Source organism: Echinops telfairi, unplaced genomic scaffold (genome assembly GCF_000313985.2).
Source record: "Echinops telfairi isolate 266 unplaced genomic scaffold, ASM31398v2 ScPeMD7_7469;HRSCAF=8507_0, whole genome shotgun sequence".
In the NCBI taxonomy this organism is placed as follows: Eukaryota; Metazoa; Chordata; class Mammalia; order Afrosoricida; family Tenrecidae; genus Echinops; species Echinops telfairi.
In genome coordinates, this window is record NW_022111372.1 from 54,751,951 (window position 1) to 54,777,617 (window position 25,667).

Consider the following 25,667-nt stretch of genomic DNA (forward strand, 5'->3'; position numbering starts at 1 on the left):
GGTCAGAAGGAGGCCAGGGCTGGTCAGAAGACGATCACACTCCGAAATACGCATGACCAGATTTTGTGCACTGCACAAGTTTTCTCTCTGACCGTACTTATGGAAACATTATTCAAGAACATTGTGAACGCACAGAAATAAATCTTTAAAAATACCCTTCGGAAGGCACGCACATACAAATGAACGGTTTTCTCCTTCTACTATAACAGCCCATTCAGGCATCTTTTTAAGGCAAATATGGTAAGTTACTGCACACAGTAACCCTGCAAATAAAAACGTACCCAGTGACTACCCACACAGCTTCCTCACGATCGAACAGCGCCTACACGGATCTCACCACCAGGACAGAGCGCCGGATCAGGGTGGGAGGGAGGGAAGGGGCAGCTAGCTAATCCTGCTTCCTGCTTTCTGAGGACCTAAGGGTGCTTGGAGTGGAAGACCACAGTACTTAGCCAGGCTCAACCACGAGTCAGGGGCTGGCCCCTCTCTTCATCACTGGGGAAACCACCAGCTCTGCAGGGCCTGCTACGTGCCCAGCCCTGAGCAAGACATCTGGACACCTCAGAAGCAGGAAGTATCATTGATGGGCTCAGACTGAGCATACTGAAGCTCAGAGACTTAAGAGGCCTGGCCTTGGACACACAGCTAATTAGGGTCAACTCCGAGATGCGAACCCCCTTTATGTCCAGATCCAAAGGCCCTAATGCTCAGTCCACCTGGAAGTGGGTTTCTGAGAGTGAAGCTCTTTACAGGAGCAGAAACCCAGAGAAAGCTGTCCCCCATTGATCTCAGCTTGCAGCCAGGTAGGCGTAAGTTGAGCGCAAGGAGAACTTATGGAGCTCCTGCACAGAGTTTCCGTCTCAGAAACCTGCAGGCCACTTCTCTTCTGCCCTCTCCAGTCACCATGAGTGAGAACAGACTCAATGGCAGTGACAGCACCCACCCTGGTTGTGCAAATGATCCATGCTTGACCGTGAACTAAAAGGTTGATGGTCTGGGCCCACCCAGAGGGGCTTCAGAGAAAGGCCTGGTGATCGACTTCAGAAAGAGCAAGTACTGGACCCCTGTGGGCCACAGTTCTACCCTGACATGCATGGGGCCGCCATGCATTGGACTCACCTTGACAGAACCCGGTTAGGTTTTTCTAAAGCACCTATGACCCGCTGGGCCTACAGCGAGTCCATGGCATGAGATGAAGTGGTATCCCCACAGTGCCCAGCCTCTTCTCCCCAGCGCCCGCCTCTGGAACTGCTCCTTGCTTCTGTTGGCCATCAGTTAGCCAAAGCTTTCTTCCTGAAGCTCTTGGTGACAACTCATCTTGTTACCCACTTCTTTTTGTTGGTGGGCTTGCCAAAAAAGAGAGACAGAGACAGAGAGAGAAGGAGGAGAAGAAGGAGAAGGAGAATCTAGAAATATTCTTTGCCTTTCTTTTAGGTTACACTCTTACCTTTGTCTCTCTATTTTCTTTAGAGGCCTTTCTTTTAGTTATGTTATTCTTTCTTTACATATTCTCCTTCCTCATTTTTTTAGAGAAAAGATGGCTATGTCTACAACTAGTTTGGCACATGACAAGCTTTCTCGTTGTTGTGGTACTCATTGCTCTAAATCACCAGCATCTCAAATATTAGCAAGTTTCAGCAGAACCTCCAGACCAAAAAGAAAGGCGATCTGTTTCTGAAGAAAATTCTATGACTCCTTGGGGACCCCCAGGTCAACTGTCATAACAGAAGACAAAAGACAGTGTTCTACTTTGGAAAGGAGTGACTGGGGTCATTTGTGGGTGGCCAGCTAAGGTACAATGATTGGCCTCTCCTTGTCCAGGAGAAAGAAGAATGATGAAAAATCAAAAGGCACATGGAACCAATTTGCCCAATGGACTAATAGGCCATGTGAACTTGAGCCTCCACAACCCAGAGACTAGAACTAGATGGTTCCTGGCTACTCCTATCCATGAAAACGATCCCATTAGAAAGTCCTGGATAGAGGGGGGAGAAAAATGTAAAACAGAACTCAAAATCATAAAAGAGACCAGGCTTACCAGTGAGATAAAGATTGTTGGAACTCCATGACTATGCCACTTAGTCACCTTTCAGTCCTGGAACTGAATTCACCTCCAAGGCTCAATTTCAGCCAAATAGTAAACAGGTCTATAAGAGGAACAATTAAACTAGGGAAGTGCACATACCTGAGAATAATCAACCATTTGAGATCAAAAGGGCAGCATTTTCCCAAGGACAAAGTCCAGGAAGGTTAGGAAAGAAAGAGGAAGAAAACAGGAGACACTGAGAAGAGGTGGAATACCTATTCTTACATTGCGGAGAACGCAACCAATGATGTGCAACAAGATGCGTCTGAATGATGGAGGGGGAAACAGATTTGCTCTGTAAACCTTGACCCAACTCCTAATAGAAAGTTAAAATAATACTAAAAGGGCGTAAAGAAAAACCCTCTAGCACCAGAAGATGAGTTCTCCAGGTTGGAAGGCTCTTGAAACACAAGTGGCTGCAACAGAGAACTGACACGCACCGATGATGACAAAGGCAAGGCCAGACTGGGCAATCGCTGAACACAGGCTCTCTGTGAGTTGGAGCCTATCTCACAGCAGCCAGCAACACAGAGTAGATGGGTACATAGATAAATAGTACTCCTACTAGACATCCGAAAGAAAGCGCGTGTTTTCCAACAGTTAACTGGTGGCCTTGGAAGAGTCCTTTCTCCATTTCTAGGGGTTAACCTTGCCCTGACCCTGGGTAGTATGACTGTACTTCTTTTTTCTCTTGGCTTTCAGCCTCACAACATTGCTGTCCACGATGCATTTTTCCTCAGTCATCATCTCATGGACCCACAACGTGAGCCGCTTTTCCATCACCTCATCACGTACTACAGATGTTACTTTCGCATGTTCCATAGCAGCCACCCATGAAAGTCAGCTGTGTTCCTCTGCCTCTTTCTGGATGGACCATATTGTGGGTTCATGGAACACTGAACTCAGAGCCAATAGCACTATATAGCTCATGTCTGAAGAGAGCGTATCGAAGATCTTCGTCTTTTTCTTCTCCATAAGGCACAGCAGAGGCTTCTTGCCCTTGGGGACTAGATAGCACTATGTTTGAGGACAATCTTAAATAACAAAAAAGAAAAAGCACAAAAATTAAACAAACTAACAACAGCAACAGCAACAAAAACACCCAATGATGCTCAATGGACCATTAAAAGGCCACCTGTTTACAATAGGAGAGCTGAAATAAGATGATCTACAGATGTAATGCAATCCTGACCCAGATTTCCTCATCATTCTTTAAAGAGAGGGGAAAATGAATCTCCAACTTTACATAGAAAAGTAATCCCAGATAGTACATCACCACTCACAACGAACAAAGTAGGAGGCCTCACAAGACCCAATTTCAAAGCCTACTACTTCACAAACAGGATAGTAAAAACAGCCTCTACTGGTACAATGATGGATACACAGAGCCTTGGAACAGTAGTGAGGACCCAGCAGTAAATCCATCCACTTAGGACATTGATCTTTACCCGAAGGCCATGAAATGAAGAGGAGAGAGTCTCTAACAAATGGCGTAGCACACTTGGATCTCCAGTTGCAGAAGAATAAGACACAGCCCACATCTCACATCACATAGAAAAATGAACTCAAGATGGACCGAAGACCAAAATCTAAAACCTTGAATGATAAAGGTGATCGGTGAAAAGATGGGGACAAACTAGGGGCCCTAAGACATGTCATAAACACTCTATCAAACATAATAGAAATGAAAAAGCACACAAATGGCACAAGACAAACTAGATGGCTAAGACCTCCTTAAAAGTAGACACTTAAGTGTGCTAAAAGATTTTACCAAAAGAGAACCCACTGACTAAAGAAAATATGTTTGGAAAAGGCATGCTGGATAAGGGACTACTCTCTAAAACTTATAGAAAACTTCAACAACCCAACAAGAAAAACAAATAATCCTATTTAAAAATGAGCCAAGGATAGGAACAGGCACTGCACCAAAGAAGATATCCAGGTGCTAACAAACATAATGAAGAACTGCTCAAAATCATTAGCCATTCAAGAGAGGCAAATAAGGTAGGATTTAAAACAATAATAAGGTAGGATTCAAATCAATAAGGTAGGATTTCACCCCAGCAGTCACAGCCAAGCTCAAAACAGAAAACAACAAGTGCTAGGAAAGCTATGGAGAGTTCAGCAACCTCCTACCCTGCTGGGGAGACTGTAAAATGGTATAACCACTAAAGAAATTGGTATGGTCTTCCTCAAAACAAGGGAAATAGAAATACCGTAGGATCCCACAATCCCACTCCTAGAGATAGATATATTCTAGAGAAATACAAGTAATGACATAAACAGATAGACACAAGAGCAAAAAGATGCCCATCAACAGATAAATGGATCAACAAATTACTGTGCATACGCACACTGGAATACTTTACAATTGCCACTGAATAACCGAGAAGCTACAAAACCGCTCCTCACGTGAAGGGATCTGGAGGGCACTGTGCTAAGGGGAATGAGGCACCACCACTGGTACACAAAATGGCAAAGCTGTGTGAGACCACTGGTGTAAAAGGTCAAACAACAGACCTTTTTGGCACCGAAAGCAATGTATTTTGAAGGTTTCCAGGGGTGTGAGGCAGAAAGAGAAGAAACTCTAACGGGGGAGTAGAAATGTGTTGATTTGGGTGGCAATGTACATAAAGGCGGAAAGCAATACACCATCAGGGGAGGCACAGCCCAAAATGTTCAGGGCAAATGGAGACACTGGGAGGAGCAGACGAGCTAAAGGCGATGAAGGTAAATGCGATGACAGCACAGCAATCTCGGTAGCCGTAATCTACCAGTATACACATAGACACTCAAGCTGAGCAAGGATGGGAAGGTGAGGGAGACTACACCTGTAGATCAATATGGTTCCACATAGGTATGTAGATGCACTGCAAATAAACCCATAAATACAGGATATGGTGGTTACATCATTTCCTGTCAAGTTGTGAAGGGGTGGAGTCTAGCCTGTCAGTCAGGTCATAGCCAATGAGGCCTCCAGGCAGGTATGGCCTTCTCCTGAGGATTATGGGAAATCCTATATTCTTCCCTGGAGGCAGGAGACACTCTCTGCTTTGTCTTCCAACTGAAAGCCACATGGCGCTACACTGGAGTCCTGGAGCTGGAGAAGCCACGTGGAGACCTACGCCAGCACTGAGATGTTTACACCACCACTGGATCCACAAGGCTTTCCACCCACGAGCCTGTGATCTTCATCATCACCAACATCACTGCATGGCTGCGTGAGTCTAAAGAGGAAATTGTGGACTAGTATTGACATATGGAGTAATATTGGATTTATGGACTTGGACTGGATGGGCTGGGATGTTTTCTTAATGTACAATTGCTCTTTGATATAAAGTTCTATCTTACACATATCTATGAATTTGTTTCTCTAGTCAACCCAGACTAACATATAGGGGATCATACAACACAGGGGCAAAGTTATGGAAACTTCTTGGTCAAACCCTTGAGGGAATGAGCTGCTGGGCCTGGAGACTCAGGACCACAGTCTCAGGGGACACCAAGGTCAATTGCCATAACACAATCCGCAAAGATCAAGTTCTACTTGCTACTTTGGTGAGTAGGGACGAGAGTCTTAAAAGCTTGGAGTAGCCATTAAAGGTGCCCTTATTGGTCTACCCCTGTCCGGAGGAAAGGAGAGGCAGGTAAGCCAAAAGAGTCATGGAAACAATTAACCCAGAGGCTCAGGGACTACAGGAACCTCAGCTTCCATGACCCTGAGACCTGACACATTGCATCCGACTTCCACTGCTGACCACTCTGAAAGAGATCCTAATAGGAGGTCCCGGACAGAGTGGGAGTAAAATGTGGAACAAAACTCAAAAGCATGAGAAATACCAGGTTTACTGCTCAGGTAGAAAATGGTGGAACTTGAACTGCCAACTGTGTGGTTTGTAACAAACTGTGAATAACACTGTGAAGAATGGGAACTTCATAACATTTAACTGTGCCATATACATATCGTTCAAGCAAAGCAAGAGTGTCCTGAAGGCTTAAAATCAGGAAAGGTGTACACCGGAGTTGTATCCTTTCACCGTATGTATTCCATCTGTACGCTGAGCCAAAAAAATCCAAGAAACTGAACTACATGAAGAAAATATGGCATCAGGATTGGAGGAAGGCTCATCAGCAACCACACAGCCTACTTTCATGGACCAATTAATGACATCGTGACAAATGGAGAAAAGCTTGAAGCTGACAAGGATTTCATTTTATTTGGATCTACAATCAACATCCATGGAGGCAGCAGTCAAGAAATCAGTGGACATACTACGGGGTGGGGGGGGTACCTAAAAAAACAAAGGTTTCTTTGTTTTGCCCATGGTAATATGTCGTTTGATTTCTTGACTTGTTCATTCTGTTGGATGCCGAGAGTCAACCCAAAGCCCATCGAGGCCCCTCAACAACAGCTCACAACTGTCAGGCACGAAGCTACAACATAACCATCTTCTAAGCACTGCTTTTGAATTTCATGGATATTTTGAATAAGTCTGATTTTATCATTATTTTGGGTTCTTCTTTGGTTTTTTGCATCATCAAAACTAATTACTTTTGAAACTCAGAGCCTTGTTAAAAACAGCTTCTTTGGCTGCATAATCACAAAGCTTTTTCCTTTTTAAACACCATCTAGAATGAATCCTCTGATTTTTTTTAATTTCTATATCCTAGTTCCTTCCAATTACCTTTGTAAGCACACCTGACCTTCAAATCGTATCAAGTAAACTTGCGGTAAACTAGCTTCATGAAAAGACAAAGAATATTTTTCTAGCAAAACTATTTTCCAGATTCGTGATGCAAAATAATATGTGATGATGTCATCCTCCGAATATATATTGTTCATGAGTTGGGGGAAATCCTTCTAGACTGGGACCATGGGAGACTCATAATCTGAGGCTTTGCTTAAGAGAGTCGATTAGCGCTTCCAGGGCAGCCGTCTCTTTGCATTCACCTTCTGGCTTACCTAATAGTTGTCTAATATTGTCCTCTGTCAATTTTCCTCTTTGCTACATATGCCCAAAATGAAAAACTCTCTTTCCAACTATGGCCAATGCAGGTTGAAGTGGGGGAGGAGCTGAGACCAAGACTGCAGGATGGTGCTCTCCGGAAAGATGATGAAATCCTTGAAGCAATGCAATGAGAAGCTGCCCATGATGCAGTGGTGAGGAGGTACTCCACGGTTGCATCAGCCTCCTGGGCAAGTCCATCATGCTCTTGGTGTTTTATTTTATTTTATAACCTTTTTTTGGCATATAATTCACATGCCATGCAATTCAACAGTTCAATCACATTAAGAACAGTTATACAATTATCACCACAGCTTTAGAACCTTCTTAATATATTGCTAGTATTTTAGTCTTTTTATGCTTTTGTTCATAATTAATGATGAAATCATGCTTTAGAGGAGAAAGTGGGAGTATTTCAAAATATAAGATAAATAAGACCACTAAGATCCCCTGATGTCTGTTAGATTCATCCAAGACTCCAGTTGTCCTACAACAGGGGTCCTCAAACTTTTTAAACAGGGGGCCAGTTCACTGTCCCTTAGACCCGTTAGAGGGCGGGACTCTAGTTAAAAAAAACTATGAACAAATTCCTATGCACACTGCACATATCTTATTTTGAAGTGAAAAAAGAAATGGGGCAAAAACACCCAGCGAGCTGGATAATGTCCTCGGCCAGCCGCATGTGGCCCGCGGGCCGTAGTTTTAGGATGCCTGTTATATGTAAACATGTAGAGAGAATGAGTTTTGTTCTTTTTTATCTTTTTTTCAGGAAGCGTTCTTTCCGATCTTTAAAGACTGCTAAGAAAGACTAAAATTCATGAAATAGCAGTCCTAATAAAAAGTTAGAATTGCTCAGAAAAGCAGAAACATGAGAAGCAGGTGCCATGGGCCCTGATGGTATATTGTTAGATGCTGTGGTATCACCCCTGACCCCGGATGAGCCCGTGCACATGAACCATTGTGATACTCCACAGTCCACTGTCAGATGTTCAGACCTGGGTCCTCAGCCCCTTCTTCTGGTCCATCTTCGTCTGGCTGCGCTAAGCCTGTGCAGCGTCAGAGCACCAAGCAAACCTTCACGGAAAGGGGGGTGGTGGCCGAGGATGAGGACTGAGAGCCAGCGTCCAAACCTGGGTCTCCCACGCAGTACACTGAAGGTTAAATCACACTCACAGACGTGGTGGTTTGCTGAGCATTGTCATTGGAAAATGGCCTCCCTAAAGGACTTTCCCTTCACCCTCAGGAAATCCAAAAGTTCTCAGACCAAAAGAGAGGAGGGCTCTTTCTTTAACATTCCAACCGCAAAAAACGCTCTCACCTCCGGCGGTCAACCAGCACTCTCCTTCGGAATCTCACAGCCCTTTGCCCAAAGCTTTTCCTCTCATCATGGATCTCGTCAAACATGGAGGAAGCAAATGGATTGGCCCAAGGGAAACAGAAAGGGCTTCTGGGAAACAATACAGGCTTCTGACCCACCAATCAGACATCGCTGTTGACTGTGTTATTATCGTTCTAGAACACGGATTTGTTGTGAGATATAAAAACAAAACAAAACTCACTGTCATCGCTATTCCAACTCATAATGCCCCTAAAAGGTGCAGCGTTCCTAATACCTTGTGAATCTGTGTTTGTCCGTGTCTATTATTCTTACCCAGTCAATGCAGGAACATCGTTTGACTACTGGGCAACGTATGACACAGAGGACATGCTCAATTCACACACGTGTTCGTTTGCCCACTTCAGTGCCCATCAGAGGAAAACCAGAAACACGAGGTACACACAGACAATGTTCAGGATGAAGATTTGGTGAAACAGAACCCCTAGGGCATGAATGAGCCCGGAGGACTTCCTGCTGAGTGAAGTGATTCTATCACCTACGGGCAACTCATTGTAGCTATTTTTTTAATCAAGAAAAGGTTTTCACACCAAAAGAAACAAAGTCAACAGGGGTGGGAGAGAAAGTCCCAGGCCAGAGCGGAGACAGGTGTTAACCTGGGTGTAGGGAGACAGCATCCAATTAGGGAGTGATGGGGAGAAAGGACTGCAGCCTGGGCAGGGCAGTGGGAGGTTTGATGAGTTGCTGGATGTAAAACTGATATTCTGCTCTGTAAACCTTCATCTAACTCACAATACAAAGTACAAAATCAGCATCGTCATCAAACTGGCATGCTTATGTTCCAATAAAATGCTATTTACGAACAAAAAAAAAAAAAGTTGGCTTCCAAATCATTAGGAGTTGTTTGAGGAACTAAGAATACATTTTCCTCCAATAAATAACGTTTTAAATGATAACAAGGTTCCACACCAGCTCACCAAAAAAGCCTACTAACTGATATGTTATCAAAACACCATACTCTGATGACAAATTGTGTAGAAAGTAATTTTTGTAGTATTAATAAGCAAACACAAATATTGAAGACAGAGTCTTCTTTGGCGTCGTGGTTACATGCTGGGCTGCTAACTGGTTCAAAAGGAGCAGCCAGCTCTGTTGGAGAAAGACAAGATGGGGCTTTCTACTCCTGTGCAGAGTTACGGTCTCTGAAACCCACACAGCTGTTCTAGCCCATTCTTTCAGGTCACTGTAAGTCGGCATGGACTCAATGGAAGTGAGTTTGAGTGAGAGTCCCCGTTATTCTGGGTTCTGCTTTAATGAAAGAATTTAAGGGGGTGGTGAGACTTTGGGGGGCAGAATTTTTTGTTGTTGTTGAGAATTTTGGAGGCCGGTCATTGTTGGCGTTATTTCTTCCATTTCACGTCTGCCTTGTTTTCCCCTCGTGGAAGCATAACACAGAAACACCTCGATTCACCAAGACTCGGTGGTCACACACTATGGTAAGTGTAGAGGGATGGAGGGGTGGAAGGCTTGAAAGAGCTTTTCTTGTATCCAGTTTTACTGGCATATAATTCACATATCATGTCCCTCAATACTTCAAGCACATCAAGAAGAGTTGTACCATCATCACCACAGTTGGTTTTAGGACGTTTTCTTCTTTCTTGTACCCATCGTTATGACCTCCCCACCCCCAACCTCCCCTGCCATACTCCCAAGGAGCCATGAATCAGTCACTCTCATTGTAGATTTTGGTTTTGCTTTGTGCTGCCTATTTGTTTGCAAATGCTTTCCCACGTATATGAAATCCAGATATATTACTCTATAGGGCTTTTCTTGGTGGGGAGTTAAAGCATGCCATGGTGAGAAGATTGTTGAAAGGAAACTGAGTCGATGCACTATGGAATGGGTAAGACTGGACAAAAGGCAGGAGAGCCAGTGTCGGCCCTTGAGTCTGGTGAAGCAGCTGTTTCCCAGGTGCTCCCAGTGCCCCAGAGCCTTTCCACCGGTTCAGCTTTCAGAGGGAGAGCACCACATGGTCCTTCCAAGGAAACTCCAGGGGGAACTTGAACCTCCAAGCTTTCCATTAACACAGCTTGCACCACCCCAACATCTCTCAACAGGGCCCTGATGGTGCAGTAGGCATCGAACCAAGAGGTTGGGCTTCGAACCAGGATGTCAGCAGCTCAAACCCACCAGCTGCTCCATGAGAGAATGATGAGGCTTTCTGCTCCTCTGGAGAGTTAACGGTCTCAGAAAGACACAGAGGCCATTGTCCCTTGTCCTCTTATGGCCGTGATGGCTCAGAATTGACTTCATGGGCGAGAAGGAAGATTTCTCACTTGAATCAGGTAGTGGTAAGCATCAATCTCACTGCTACTGGGCAGTAGATTTCAACTCATTTCAATCACCGAGTGGCTGGTGATTTTAAACTGCTGAACCTGCAGTTAGCAAGCAAACATGAGACCCACCAAGGCTCCTAATGATAAGGATCTCACTGCCCATCAAGTAGAGTACGACGCATAGTGACCCCATAGAACAGGGTAGAACTGTCCCCGTGGGTTTCCAAAACTGTAACTCTTTAGAAAAGGAAAAAGGAAGAAAAAAACCTTTCAACCACGGAGCAGTTAGTGGATTCTGTGGATTAGAACATGACCTTAAGGTAAGCAGCCCAACAGCAACCTAGCCACCAGGATTCCACTATTTGATCAGACAGTTCCCTTTCTGACCATAAGGTGGTGCTATCAGCCCAGCCTGCCCCCGAGGGGGCCCGGGTGTGACTTGGGCGGGGCTCTCCTTGGGTCGTCCACGTTCTCTCTTGACTGTGGAGCTCAGAAAATGCCTAAACTAAACATGTATCAATTGCCATTATCACTGCCTCCTCATCCAAGAACTACCCTCATCGTCTAAGATCCCAGCTGACTGAAAGCACTTTCTGTTTTGCTAAACATCACAATCCCCATCCAACCACCAACTACTTTCTCCAATCTTTGTGCTCATCCACAGGGGGATCACCGAACCACGTTTAGTCTAAGGGCCCTCTAGAGCCTCATCCTTAAATGTCAGCAGGAGAGAGCAAGATCTTCTATGGGGAGCACCTCCACTTACAAAACTCCTCCCCAGTCTGTTCCAGGTCTAACTCAATTACCCTTCCCTGAGCCTGCATTTAGCTGATGAAACTGAGTTAGAGAGGAGAACAGAGGCTCAGGGTAGCAACCACAGAAGTCTTGGGATGTCACCAGACAGACCTGCCGCATCCCCTCCACAGCTGGTGGTCTTAAACAGGGCAGAAGAGCCCAGGCTTTAAAGGGGTGCTGTATCTCAGGACAACACCGCTGGTCTCTTCTTGCTACTTCCAGGACATGGTTCTATAAAGTCTCATCCTCCAGCCAGGGCAGACTCAGGTCTGAAGAGCATCAAAGCCTCGAGCCCGGGGAGTGGTTCAAGGTCAGCTCTCCTTTCATGTTCTTAGCTGTTGTGGGGTTGGTCCCCAATTCAGAGTGACCCCATGCACACACCAGGATCACACATCCAGCAGGATGGGACTACAGTGACCCATAGAGTGTTCGCTCACTCGTTTACAAAAGTAGATCACCATACTTTTCTTCCTAGGCTGTCAGTCCTGAAGCTCTGCTTAAACCTGCCCTGCAGCACACAAGCCTCCACTGACAGATGGATGGTGGCTGCACAAGAGGATTTGTAGAGGGAAGGTATCAGCTGGGGCCACTGTGGCAGGTCCGTGCTCACCAGAGAAGACCTTGCTCTCTTCTGCTGACATTTAAGGAGAAGGCAGACTTCCGAATGAGTAGTGAGCCTGAACTACCACTACCACCAGCTCATATTTAGCTTTATAATAATGCCGTTTGTATTACTACTACCCTATTGAACCCCATACCATCAGCCACAGTCAGCCAAAACAGGCCTGAGTAAGAGAGCTAAAGAACTCAGCATAAAAGAGGGTGACCACAAGGGCACCAGGTCATCAAACGGAGCCCCACTTCTTCTCATCCTGTCCCCATCCTCACCCAGACCTGCAGTCTAGTGTCCAAGCAAACTATCTACCGGTTCTGTGAAGGAATTTACAGAGCCCTGGGTGGGACTGACTGGAATGGGGTTTTGTGTCTGGATATGTCTGCTGTAGGTAAAGGGGTTTTGTTTTTTGGTTTTTATTTTTCTTAATTTTTTATACCTTTAAGAACTAATGCCTGTGCTTGCAAAACCTCACATTGCAGCAACTGTTTTCTCTGTATCCAAAAGAAATGTTGATTCCAGTGGGAGCCACTAATGTACCCGGTGAGGCTCGGGAGCAAACACCTTCAAGATGAAATTTTTAAATTAGGCAGGTCCTCCAAAGGCCACCCCAAGAGCCTCATGGTGCCAAAAGACAGTGGGGAAGCAGGAGCCCAGGAGCCCTGGGATGCGTTCCTCCATCTGCCTGCCCTCTGCTCCAGAAGGCGCAGAGCCCACAGAGCCTCCAGACCCTGGGACAAAGTCTGCGTCTAGCAAAGATGGCTTTGACCCCTCCCCCTGCATCTCTTTCCTAAATGCGTTGCTCCAAGAACCAGGTGACCGGATGCCTCTTTAATTCCCACTCAGGTTGTAACCTACAGAAGATGGGGGAGGACAGCCTAGCTTACCCCACCATCCCTCCAAAAGCAGAAATGAGCTACTAGAAAGCCAGGTTGCTTTGGTTTGTGTTCATCCGCAGGAGGTGTTTTTTCATAAACTAAGTTAACTGGGCAAAACAGTGTGAAGTTGGAACTGCAAAATCACTCATTTCAATGTACCTGAACCCCCACCTGCTGTCAGGAAAGATCTGAGGCTTGGGAAAGTAGCTGCTGTTGGATTCGTGGACCTGAGGCTGTGTGACTTCCTTGCTGTCACTGCAGACCCATTGGCGCTCTGGAAGTCCCGGGGAGTCGGCGGGCACAAGCTACTGGATGCTTGCATGCTAGGGGCAGTGGGGGTGGACTCACTCCGATGGCACCCTCCCCAGCATCCTCTTCTTCCTGCCTCAGGGTCGCTGGACGCGCTGGACAGCTGCAATCACCCTGACCTTCACCGCTGCTTTCCCCTCGCCCATCCGAGAGCTGGGAGGACCCAGGAAGGGAAGGTCCCGAAGCCAAGAGGCGGCCCAAGGGTGACCTGCCTGGCACGGTTCCGCACCCCCTCCCCCAGCCGTGTCACATGGCGGGCCCCAACGGAGTGAGCAGCGCGCCCCGCAGCGGAGACCCGAAGCTGCTGCGTCCGTTGCCGCAGGCGGTGAATGATGAAACCTTTCCAGCGCATTACCGCAGACCAAGAACGCCCAGAGCGAAGCCGGAGAGTCGGGGAAGGCTGGTACCCCTGCTCACCTGTTCTCTGCGAGCTGCGCGGAAATAAGAGGAGGAGGGGGGCGGGCCGCGGGGGGGCTACCAGGCAGTACCAGGCCGGCGCTCGCTCGCATCCTGGTCCTGCCCCAGCCCCCGAGCCTCATGACTGCGCCGTCGGGCTGACCATGCCCAGTGCTGTTCCCGAGCCGGGCCGGCCCCGGCCCGGCGCCAGGGAGACGTGAGCTTGCACACGTACACACGCAGCAGGGGGAGAGCACTCCAGCCGGCGCCTAACTTTCCCCAAGCTTCCGCGTCCTGGGGAGCAGGCAGCCCGGGACTTGGGGAGGGGGACTGGAGTCAGAAAGAAGAAGAAATTAGGAGGGTCAATCTGGACCTTTTTTTTTCCCATATGTTCATATTTGTCTTGAAATGTTGTTGTTTTAAAACCATTTCCCATCTGGTACCTGGAGCGTAAAGGGGCCCCAGAGTGGGGCGGCGAGTAGCACTTTGGGAAAATGGAAGAGCTTGTTTGGAGACGCGTAAAGTTGCCTTTCAAGCTCGCTCCCCCCACCCCACCCCCACCCCCCGGGCACGGGATGCTCCACAGCGGGCTGACTCAGGGCTGCCTGGGCCTCCCGGCCACTCGCCGGGAAAATGATGCAAGTCTGGACTGTCACCTGGATCCACGAAGCCCAACTCGGAATGCAGCTGGAGTGGTAGGAGGAGGGGTGAGAACCTGACACCCCAAGTGGTGCACGGAGATGCTGCCCTCTAAAGTAGGGCGACAGAGAGAGAGAGAGAGAGAGAGAGACAGCAAAAGTCGGTGCTCTGGCCAAATCGTATATCTCATGCTTCTGTCCTTAGTTTCAAAAGTTATTATTAGATGTAAATAAATAAATAAAGTGTCACAGCACCAGGAAACCCCACGTGTGATCAGTTTGCCCCTGAGCATCCCTGTGCCCAGGATAGTCCTTCAGTCTGCCCAAAGCCCTGGAGTTGTGAATCTCTAGAATCCAAGGGAAAGAGGGCACTATCCCATCCTGGCGCGCTGTGTCCGGCACCAGAGGGACGCAGTCTCAAGGAAGACCCTCGGCTCTCGCCTTTCGAGAGCTGCAGGCGGAGCTGCCATTCGCTTTTATTTCTTGCAGACCGTTCGGTCATTGTCCTGGAGCGCCTGCACAGGCGCACGCATCTCTGGTTGCGCTCGCAGTTACACACACACACACACACACACACACACACACACGCACACACACACACGCACGCAAACGCGTGGCCGCCTCCTGGTCGACAACTTTGTGGGGCGCTCGCAGCAGCGCTGGGCTTCCTTCCAGTAGTAGTTGGCCACAGGCCCCGCCTCCCAGCCGTGTTGTCAAAGGGGCCGGGGTCTCGGATTGGTCCAGCCGCCAGGACAACACCTGCTCGACTCCTTCATTCAAGTGACACCAGAGCTTCCAGGGATATTTGAGGAACCCTCCCCGCATTGCCAGGCACTCGCGGCGCTGCTTACGGCCTGGTCACATGCCCTCCGGAGAGCTACGGGAGGGCGCTGGGTAACCTCTATCCGAGCCGCGGCCTGGGCGAGGAGGGAAAAGGCGAGCCAGGAGAAAAAGTGGGAGGAGGAGGAGGGGAAGAGGAAGAGGAGGGGAACACAAAGAATCCAGGTCTCCCGGCGGCGGGAGGTTCATACCAAGAACCATGAGTACCGAGCGCTTGGGCCGGTTCGTGACCCTAGCTCTGGTGTTGACCACCTTCGACCCGGCGCGGGGGACCGACGCTACCAACCCTCCCGAGGGCTCCCAAGAAAGGGGCTCCCAGCAAAAAGGCCGCCTGTCCTTGCAGAACACAGGTAAGTGCGTGCGCCCCCGCGTCTGGGGCTGGGCGCCCACCCAGAGCCACTCAAAGGCTTAAGGTGGTGCGGGACGTGCACAGGGCGAGCGCGAGGTGAGGCCAAGTCCGCGCGCGGCTCCGCGCGCCCGGAATCCGCACGTGCCGGCAGCGTGATGAAATGGCTGGGGCAGGACTTGTTGCTGTCCTCCGGGGGGTGAGGGGAAAGGAGGCGGCGCGGGACCCTGCCAGCGGCCGGTGCCCAGCGAGCTGGCTGCCTCCCGGCCGGCCCACAGGAAACACCGAGGGTCTTTGGAGCCGGGCCGCGCCCTGCCCCCCAAAACTTCTCTTCCCAGCCAGCCGGCTGCAGCCCGATCGCGTCTCCCCCTCCTCCAAAGATGTCAGACAGCCGAGAACTTGGCCAGCCGGGGCGACAAATTGCACGGCGAACTTTCCCCCTAGGGGCATTGCTTTCAGCCGCGGGAGAACCCGCCCGGCGTCCCTCCGCGCCGCGCGAGCCGAGAGTCACCCGGCCCAACCGTGCGCGGCCGCCGCTCCGCCGGCTCCGCGGTCCTCTGCAGGCTGCGGAGCAGAGGCAGCCTGGCTATTCTCGGGGCCAGACGCGCTCCCAGCTCCGGGGAAGAAAAGCTCGGGGTCCTCCTGCCTACCTTCCCCTCCCCGCTAATGTTGCGACGGCTCGCGCGCTCCGGCACCAGCAGGAATGCCCCAGTACCCATTAGGAACCCCCCCCCCCCAAGAAGTCACTCGCCAGCGTCCTCTCCGGCGCGCTGGGGCCCTGAGCACTGGGTCCTCCGGGACCCTCCCACCTCCACGTGCCAGCCCTAGCACCCAGGTCGGCGTCCCGCACCGATGAGCACCCTCCTCTGCCCCTCCCCCTCCGGCGCTTTCTCGGTGAACTGAACGCGGTCCTGTAGAGTTGAGTGACCGACCCTCCACGACACGCCTCTCATTCTCTCGCTAGATTTCATCCGAATTTGCATGATCAACTCTGGCCCCACCCTCTTTCCAAAATATACTTTTCTGATGTAATTTCGTGGTTGGTTTAAATCAGGGGATTGGGTAGGGGGAGGGAAAGGAGGGGCCTTGCACAAGGGGCCTGGCAGTTAACCCCTTGGTCTGCCTTCCCCGGAGAGGAATTAGGACCGCATCCTCAGAAACAGGGCGCAAACCTCCCTGGACCACTGCGGGCCCTTCTGGGGAAGTGCCATCTCACACCAGGTCGCTAATTAAAAGGCGCTGCTGCTCTGGATGGTGGCGTTTCTGAAGGCTGCCTCCCTTCTGATCTGCTCACCAACCGCAGCTTCGCTAGCTGGTATTTTTAATGCCGATGGTTTGGGGGAGCTGCCTTAATAGGAATTTTGTTTTGATTTTTAGGTGTTGAATCATAACACTGAATTGAAACTGCTTTTTTGGACTCTCATTTGGGGGGTCAGAAGGAAATCACTGTGATTCAGTGATTCAACAGCAGTGCCTACAGGTCCAAGTTACAGCAAAGGGTAGTTCATTGATGACGGACAGACAGGCAGCCTCAGCTGAGAGAGAGTTCACGATCTTGTTTCTGTCTTGTGTGTTTGAAAAACTGAAATGCCCACTTGAATGGATATATTGGATGGTGTAAGATACAGCAAAAATATATGCATATATGCATAAAGAAGTATTCCTGGGGGGATAGAGTGAGGGAGGGAAGGAATAAAGGAGACCTGATATCAAGGAGTTCAAGAAAAAAATGTTTTGAAACAGATTGTGGTAGAAATTGAACTATGCTGCTTGACTTGATTGAGCTATAGAATGTTATAATATCTGTAAGAGCTCCCAATAAAATGATTAATAAATAAATACAAGTTTAAAAAACCTGAAATGCCTTCTGTTCTCTCACAGAGCAGGGCCCACAAATACTTTTAAGAAAAATGAGAAGGGTGAAGACTCAGACCTTACTTAATATTGTGATTTGTTTGTTTGGTAGTAGTTTGACGTTTTCTTTTTTTTTACAAAGATTAACATTTTCATGAGTAATTGAAATAATAAACTTTTGCTTCCTCATCTCTTTTAACCCTGAGATAATCATCACTAACTTTTATTTCAGCCTACTCCCCTGCGTTGCCTAGTGTTCTATAGCATACTTTTTTATCACTCAGTCTCACTCTCATCAAGCCAGTTCCGACTCAGTGGCCCTATAGGGCAGGGAAGACCTGCCCCTGTGGATTTCCTGAAACTGATACTCTTTGTAGGACTAGCAAGCCTTGTCTTTCGCATATGGAAATGACTGGTGGTTTCAAACAGCTTACCTTGCAGTTTGCAACCCAACAAATAACCCCGATGCCACCAGGACTCCTCAATACTATATATGTACATATAACATTAATGTGTCATTCTCGTTTTAGCGGAAATTCAGCACTGTTTGGTCAACGCTGGTGATGTGGGATGCGGCGTGTTTGAGTGCTTTGAGAACAACTCTTGTGAGATCCGGGGTTTACATGGGATTTGTATGACTTTTCTGCACAATGCTGGAAAATTTGATGCCCAGGTAAGCCAGCAGAAAGGGTGTTCTGGGTTGGCGTAGCCTGGTCGAGATGTTCATTGGAAATGGCTTGCTAACAGACTTGCTTCGCTGTTCTTTGTGATGTGTTTCAGCAGTTGTCAAAGATATTTTCAGTGCACAGGAGGATGCCAGTGTTTCTTCACTGCACCCCTGCTAGAGAATAAATCTTTCTGCCCTCTTAAGCTGTGCCTACATAGCAAAGAGGAAGAGAGAACAAGTTGAACAATTATCTGAGAAGACTAAAGTCAGGATACATGATACACACCTTGTATGGCTGCCCAGACAGAACCCAGTTCCCAACGCCCATCTCGTTGGGACCAGTAGATTGGCGGGGAGTGAGCAGGGACTCCAATTATACATTCCAAAACTTACTTTCACCTAATAGGGACAAGGGAGGCCGTTTGGTTTCTTTTTTGGAAATTCATCATCTCCCAGGGCTTTGTAGGAATAGGCAAACCAGGCTAAATCAGGCCTGTCAGAGAGCAGATGCATTTCTAAGCCTCTTCAGTGGCAGACCCTCCTCACCCAATCTGCCACTAAGCTCCAAACCGTGAGTGATTCCCTCAAATTTGCACTTCTCTTTAGCTCTATATAACAAATATAGTCAGAATCTGACCCACTTCACCGATCCCGGAATCCCAAGGGTAAAGCTGAGTTGCTGCCCAGGGCATAGCAGGGACACAACAAGGAACCGTGTGACTCCGGTGCTGATGATCCAAATGCACTTGTGGTACGTGGCCTTGGGCCTGCCTTCTTCATTTCTGCCCCCACCCTGTGGAAGCCACCGCCACCACCCACTGCCATTGAGTCAACAACCGACTCAAGTGGCTCCACGTTCACCAGAGTAAAACTGTGTTCCGTATGATTCTCAATGGCTACTTGTTCCAAAGTATTGCCAGGCCTGCCACCCAAGGCACATGTGGCTTAGCCACCTCGTGCATTAACTATGCTACTTAGGGGGCTTTCCTATTGAAGGACCCTGTTATTATAACTCATGAATTTCCTCTCCCATGCCCTTGGAGAGCAGTGACAAGCTGTAGGTGAGGCCAACAGTTTAGGTGGCCAGCAGCTCCTGACAGACATCTTATAACCAAAACCCCAAACCCACTGCCATCAAGTCATGTTGACTCATCTTTCTCCCAGGGAGCATCAGGGGAGGTTCGAACCACTGATCTTTGGGTTAGCCATTCAATGCATAACCCAGAGTGTCACTAGGGCTCCCTGACATCCTATAGAGAGCCTGAAAAAGCAATGCCTGGAGCCCAGAAAGGGATGCAGCAGGCCGGGCAGCCTAAAGCCAGAGGGTGTGGGGTGCCAAAGGGCTCCTGAAACCCAGGGCAGAAAGAGGAGGTAGGATGTTTGAAATGCTTGAGGTTCTCTGCAGCTCAGTTACCCTACTGAAGCATGCCTTCTGCATTCTACAGTAGTTGGGATGCGGAGGCAAGCTGTGTGTTTAAGGGCAATACCACAGGACGTCATGGAAGAATACCAAGACGCAGCTTGCTTCAGCCTCACGTACACATCATCTCCTGTTTTTGTTTTTTCATTCCTTCTCAACTAGCAAGAATATGCTCTCAGAGTAAGCCATCCTCTCAAGTTGACCCTCAGCGCCTCACTGCTTAATAAATGGTTACATTCAGCCCTCCATCCCACTTCACTGCCTCTGGAGAGCTCAGGGGCGATGGCCACTTGGTTTCTCTATGAGTAGATACTATCTCCATTCCTTCTAAGGGAAATCCAACAGAACTAGGATGAGTGGTTTCCCACTTGAGTCCCAACCCGTTCACTCGCTCAGCTCAGTTACTTCTTTCAGGGCTGAAAACAGGAGCGACCTCTCCAGCCACAGCTCAGCTCTGTAGTCATGCAGGGTCAGATGGCGCCCCGCACGGGCATCCCACAATGCTCTCTGCCCCGTGAGGGTGATAAGGGAGACTTGCCTGCACAGCCCCAGCAGCTGTCTCCTTTCTAGGAAAAGAGCACTCTCCTGGGAAAGAACCCTGTGGGCCACATGTATGCCTGGCTGCCTTTGGCACTCAGGCAGGGAGCATTGAGGACTCCAGATGCTGCCAGGCCGTGTGCCAGGAAAGCCTTTTAGTAACAGTAATTCTAACAGTTTAAAGGAGTCCAATCATTTGGGGAAAGGAAAAGACTGCTCTCTTCAAAAGACAGGCAGAAACAGCAGTGGGAGGGGGCTTGGGGAGGAGGCACCTTGACACCTATGTCGGTGAAATCGGGAGAACCAGCAAAGGTGTGAGAGGTGGACAAGGCAGCAGCTTCTTCCACTTGGGAAACATGATAGCTGGGAACCAAGGGGTGTGGCTTTCAGCTGGAACCAAGGGGTGTGCTCGTGGTCCGGAGAAGTTGCTACCCTAAAATGGCCACCATAGCCCCAGGACCAGGGGAGTCAGCCGGGCAGCTCGGGAGGAAGGAGGCAGAGCTGCCTGTCCAACACCTGCAAAGACTGGGGGTGGGGGTGGGGGGTGACGCTGCGCCACGGCCGGAGTTCAGTAATGGAGCAAATCTTGTAGACCCAAGATGGGTTAATGTCCAAGCACTTGACAAGAACACCTTTTTTTCTGTTTCCCTCTCCTTTCTCTGTTGTCTTCTCAGGGCAAGTCCTTCATCAAAGACGCCCTGAAGTGTAAGGCGCATGCTCTGCGGCACAGGTTTGGCTGCATAAGCCGCAAGTGCCCCGCCATCAAGGAGATGGTATTCCAGCTGCAGCGGGAATGCTACCTCAAGCATGACCTGTGCTCGGCCGCCCAGGAGAACACCCGGGTGATGGTGGAGATGATCCACTTCAAGGACCTGCTGCATCAGGAGTGAGTACTGCTCTTTGGGGAGCCAGGGGAGCAGGGCCCCTGCAGGTTAGAGGTGAGGTGGGGTGAGGATCGGAAACCCCCAAGGGGCCTTCCATTCCATTTGAGGGATTTGACCTCTCCTGTTAGATGGGCAGAGTTGCAATTTGCCTCAGAGAGCCCCCCTGGTGTTGAGTCACCCCTTTCCTGCCAGCTTCCAGGAAATGGACTCCACCATCTGTTTCAAACCCTAAGCAATAGAAATGGGATCCCTCCCTCCCCCAGCAGTTTTATTGGCATGTAATTTGCACATCATGCAATTCGACAGTTCAATCGCATCACGAAGAGTTGTACCAATTCGTTAAAGAACATGTTCTTCATTCTTGTACTCATCTTTATTAGTGCCCCATCCCCCACCCCAATTTTCCCTGCCACACCCCCAAGGAACCATGAATCCAGTTATTGGCTCTATCGATTTACCTGCCCTGGATTTCCTATGCAGAAAAACATTCAAAAACAAAACCCTAACAAGAATAACAAAGTAAAACAGGTAAAAGCTTCAAAGCAAAAGAAAGCAGAAAGTGTTAAAAACTAGCCAAATGTAAAGGGATCCTCTCAAACTCCCTGAGGACAATGGGCACAGTGCACACGTCTGCAGTACATTCTTGGAGCACGAAAAAACTCTGTCTCTTTGGAGAAAAGTCTTTTTTGGAAAAACAGAATGTTGGGGGCTTTTTATTTTGTTTTTTCAGTGTTAGGGTCCCTGTAGGCTAGAGGAGGACTTTCTGGTATCTCCTCATGAAAATGCGGCCCCAATATCACAGGACTCTTCTCCCAAGGACTCTCAGCATCATTCAGAATGTGCTTGAATGCCCTGCCCCTCTCTGCTCTATGAATGGAGCCTGGGCGTCCTTTAAGAACCCTTGATGGGGCCATATGCATATGCACACCTGCTTGCTTTCTACAAGGTCAGCACCTCTAGACAGCGGACCTCCCCCACCCCCAACCAGGAGGCCTGTTGCCATGGAAGCGAGCTGCACTCAGGGCAATACTGTGGGCAGCAGAGCATGCACCATAGGGTTTTCACAGGTAAACCACCAGGTCTTTCTTCCTAAGTGCCACTGGGTCAGCCCAAACCACCCACCTCTCAGCAGCCCAGCGTCAGCCCCACAGGCCCCCATTGCCTCCTCCCCTTCAGAAGGAAGACTAGGCAGTGCGTCAACATGACCTTCCTACTGAGTGATCTGAACTCTTTGGTTGGAGAGCCATCATAACGGATCCTTATGCAAAGGATTCTGCCAGACACTTAGGCATAGGGGGCATCGGTCACACAGCTGGAAAAAGTAAGAACCAAATGTGCTTCTCACTTTAGAGAGAACATCACTGTCACCTCCAATCCACACCCTCATTCCTCAATCCAAGCCCTGCACACACACCCCAAACGGTCAATGGAAGTGATTCTTTTCAAACTCTCCATTCGGCCCTACTCACCTCACCCCTTCCCACCCCATTTTTCTCCATATCATCTGCTGCTCCCCACTGCAGCCAGTCCCGCCTGGCCACCACACGCATTGTCACTGTATGCTGGCAGCCACCAGTCGCCTGAGCCCCCAAGCACATCCCCCTCCCAAGTATTTTTAAAATACTTTGCCTGCTGACACCCAGTGAGAGAGCTGGGCTTTGTCATTAGACGCAGGCTAAACTTGCGGCCTGACACAGCACCGGGCCAGCTCAAACCCGCCTGCCATTAGTTAGGTTCTGCACACACGCCCTCCCGACAGTATGCAGCTTTCTTTCTCCTCCAGAGAGAGGGCCAAGGGCAGAGGAAAGTGTGGGTCTGTCCGCCTCCTCAGGTCAGCCTTGGGGTGCTGAGGCCTCTCTGGGCAGGTGAAGCCCAAGAAACACTCCTCCCCACCCTCTAGGGAAAGAGCCTTGAAAGCGGAAACTTGTAGACTCAGTGGTGCTGCAATCCTGTTGATGGACCCCTACTCCTGGCAGCTCCACAAGGTTTTCAATGGCTGCTCTTTGGGAAGCAGGTCACCAGGCGTTTCTTCTGAGGTGCCCCTGGGTGGACTTGAACCTGCAGCCTTTCAGTGAACAGCCAAGGGCATTGACATTTTGCACTCCCTGGGGACTCAGCTGCCACAAATGCCCTGTGAAGTTGTGTTCCCTAGGGTCATTGCAAGTTCTCAAAAAATGGACAGAAGCATGCAAATATTGAGCATGTCCCATACATCACCGCAGCCCAAGAAGACAAAGACAAGCATTGCTACGCCCCTTATCACAGTTAACCCAAACTCACTGCCACTCAGTCAGTTCTCACTCATGGCAGTCCTGAGGGACAAAGCTACAGAACTCTCCCTGTGGGTTTCCTCTGACTATAAATCTTTACTGGAGCAGAAAGCCTCACCGCGCTCTCTCTCATGGAGGCTATGGTTTCAAACTGCTGACCTTGGGGCTAGCAGCCCAATGTGCTGCCCACTAGGCCACCAGAGCACAGTTACAGACAAGGAAACTGCCTTAGAGAACAACTTGCCCAAAGAGAGACACAGAATCTCAGACTCTGAAGCCATCACATGGGCCCCAAAAGGCAGCTTGAGCTCTCTCAGCTAGAGCATTCCTCATCCTCTCTGCTCTCAGCCCAGCTCCAGAAACTTCCTAAAGCTACTTTCTTTAACCTTTGTCTCCGTTTCCACCACTGCAACCTGAGGACTAATCATAAGTAGAGAGGCCAACCACTTCGCAAGCCTAAAAGCTTAACCTCCGCTTTCTGCCTGCCAGCGATGGCCCACATGCAAGATTAAGTGGGCTAGAGTGTAGTCGTCCCCCAGGGGGTCCAGGCTTAGGGGGGAGAGAAGCTGTGCTCCTGCTAACAAGTGGCCTCCCATGATTGCTCGGCCCACGGGGTGACCCAGAGCTGCGGGGCTGTAGCCAGATTCAGATGCAGGCTCACCCTTGCTAGGCAAGCACGGGCGGCTGGGCGGCTGGAGCCTCTGGCGAGCCACGGGAAGGGATCCACACACCTTTGGGTGGAAACCCAAAAGTGAGTGGTAAGAGAGGGGCAGAGTAGGCCATGGGAGCCCTGTGTTGATGACATTCCTTACTAGCTAAATGGCCCCTCCCCACCCTACCCAGAAGGACAAGGCCGGTGTGGGAGATGCCCTGCCCGTCCCCCAGCATGTTTTCTCCTAAAGCACATCCCACAGCAGCCAGGAAGGCGGGCAGGCGGGTGGTGCTTTCTCCTGGCTTCCCCAGAGTGTGACTCCCACCTTGCCCAGAGACCCCACTCACCACTCCCTGGCCCTTGGCTACTCTTCCGTCTTGGCTCTCGCCTCTCTGTGGCAAGCCCTGGCAGCGCCGCTAGCCACTCCCGCTCTCAGCTTTCCACTCGGGAAAGCGAGCAGCTCCCCTGGAAATGGAACCCCCTTCCCCCACAGCATCCAGGAGCCTCTGCTGGAAGGGGGAAGACTAGGGGACAGTTCATCTAGTGCCTTCCAGGAGCTAGAACTTTCCTGCCAGCCTGGACCAGTGGCAAACTTGAATAGGAGGGTGGTTGCTTTTGCCCTTGGGGAGTGGGGCACCCTGCAGAGCAAACTGGGGAGCAGAATGAGCTGGGGGTTCACGGAGGCCCTTATGGAGCCCCACGTTTTCAGTGGCTCCTGCTCGCCTATCACAAAGACTCCTCGGTTTGTATGAAAGGTCCTCCACCACAGGCCCTCAGTCAGCTCTCCGCTAAGGAGAGAACTGACTTCCCCAGTGAGCCCGGCCCCTGCCCACAGCCTGCTGCCCGCCTGCATTATGCGCCCAGCTGCCCTGGCCTGAGCCCTCCAGCTGCCTCTCTACCTTCCCCAAAGCCTTTGTTGCAGGCCTGGCATCCCAGCCCTTTACCCATACGCCTGGTGTGTTCCATGTGGCCGGCAAGTGGGCTCTCAGCAGTGACTGAGAGAATGGGCGCCTCTTTGTGCCCAGCCTGGAGGAAGATCACCACTTGGCAAGTGGTGGGGGGAGGCCAGCCCTCCATACTATAAGAAGAAGCTTCAGTTCCCGACAGGGCTTTCACGCAACCAAACCCTAGCCAGCCAGCCAGTGGCCCTGTCTCTCTGCAGTGATGTTGAGGTGCTCTGGGTGGCCCAGCGGAGACTTGCGCCATCTCAGAGTCCCTCCCTGCCCTCCATCTCTAGGCCCTATGTCGACCTGGTGAACCTACTGCTGACCTGCGGCGAGGAGGTGAAGGAAGCCATCACCCACAGCGTGCAGGCGCAGTGTGAACAGAACTGGGGGGGCCTGTGCTCCATCCTGAGCTTCTGCACCTCGGCCATCCAGAGGCCCCCCACGGCACCCCCCGAACGCCAGCTTCAGGCGGACAGAGCGAAGCTCTCCAGGGTCCACCATGGGGAGGTTGGCCACCACCTCGCCGAGCCCAGCAGTCGGGAGACAGGCCGAGGGTCCAAGGGTGAGCGAGGTAGCAGGAGCCATGCCCACGCCCGTGGCAGAGCCGGGGGCGTCAGGGCCCAGGGCGCTTCTGGAAGCAGCGAGTGGGAGGAGGAGCGGCCTGAGTACTCCGACATCCGAAGGTGAAATGTGAGACCTGGCCGGGAGAAGGTCCTCCACACCGTCCATTTCCTGATCTGTGGACATTCCAAAGCATGTACCATTAACGAAGAGGGGGGGGCTGTCACGCAGGATCTTATGGGGTCTGTGGACTTCATGGAGGTGTGCGTTAGCAGATCGAGAACAGGTGGGGCATC

At 50.1% G+C, this 25,667-nt stretch overlaps 1 protein-coding gene across 1 annotated transcript; it reads left to right on the forward strand.

The window, feature by feature from the left end:
- The first annotated feature begins 15,095 nt into the window (after positions 1 to 15,095).
- On the forward strand, positions 15,096 to 25,661 carry STC2 (stanniocalcin 2). Its single transcript, XM_004696794.2, has 4 exons — positions 15,096 to 15,583; positions 17,964 to 18,106; positions 20,732 to 20,943; positions 25,101 to 25,661. The coding sequence occupies exons 1-4, from the start codon at positions 15,433 to 15,435 to the stop codon at positions 25,495 to 25,497; spliced, it is 903 nt and encodes a 300-aa protein (XP_004696851.1). The 5' UTR covers positions 15,096 to 15,432; the 3' UTR covers positions 25,498 to 25,661.
- Positions 25,662 to 25,667: the final 6 nt, after the last annotated feature.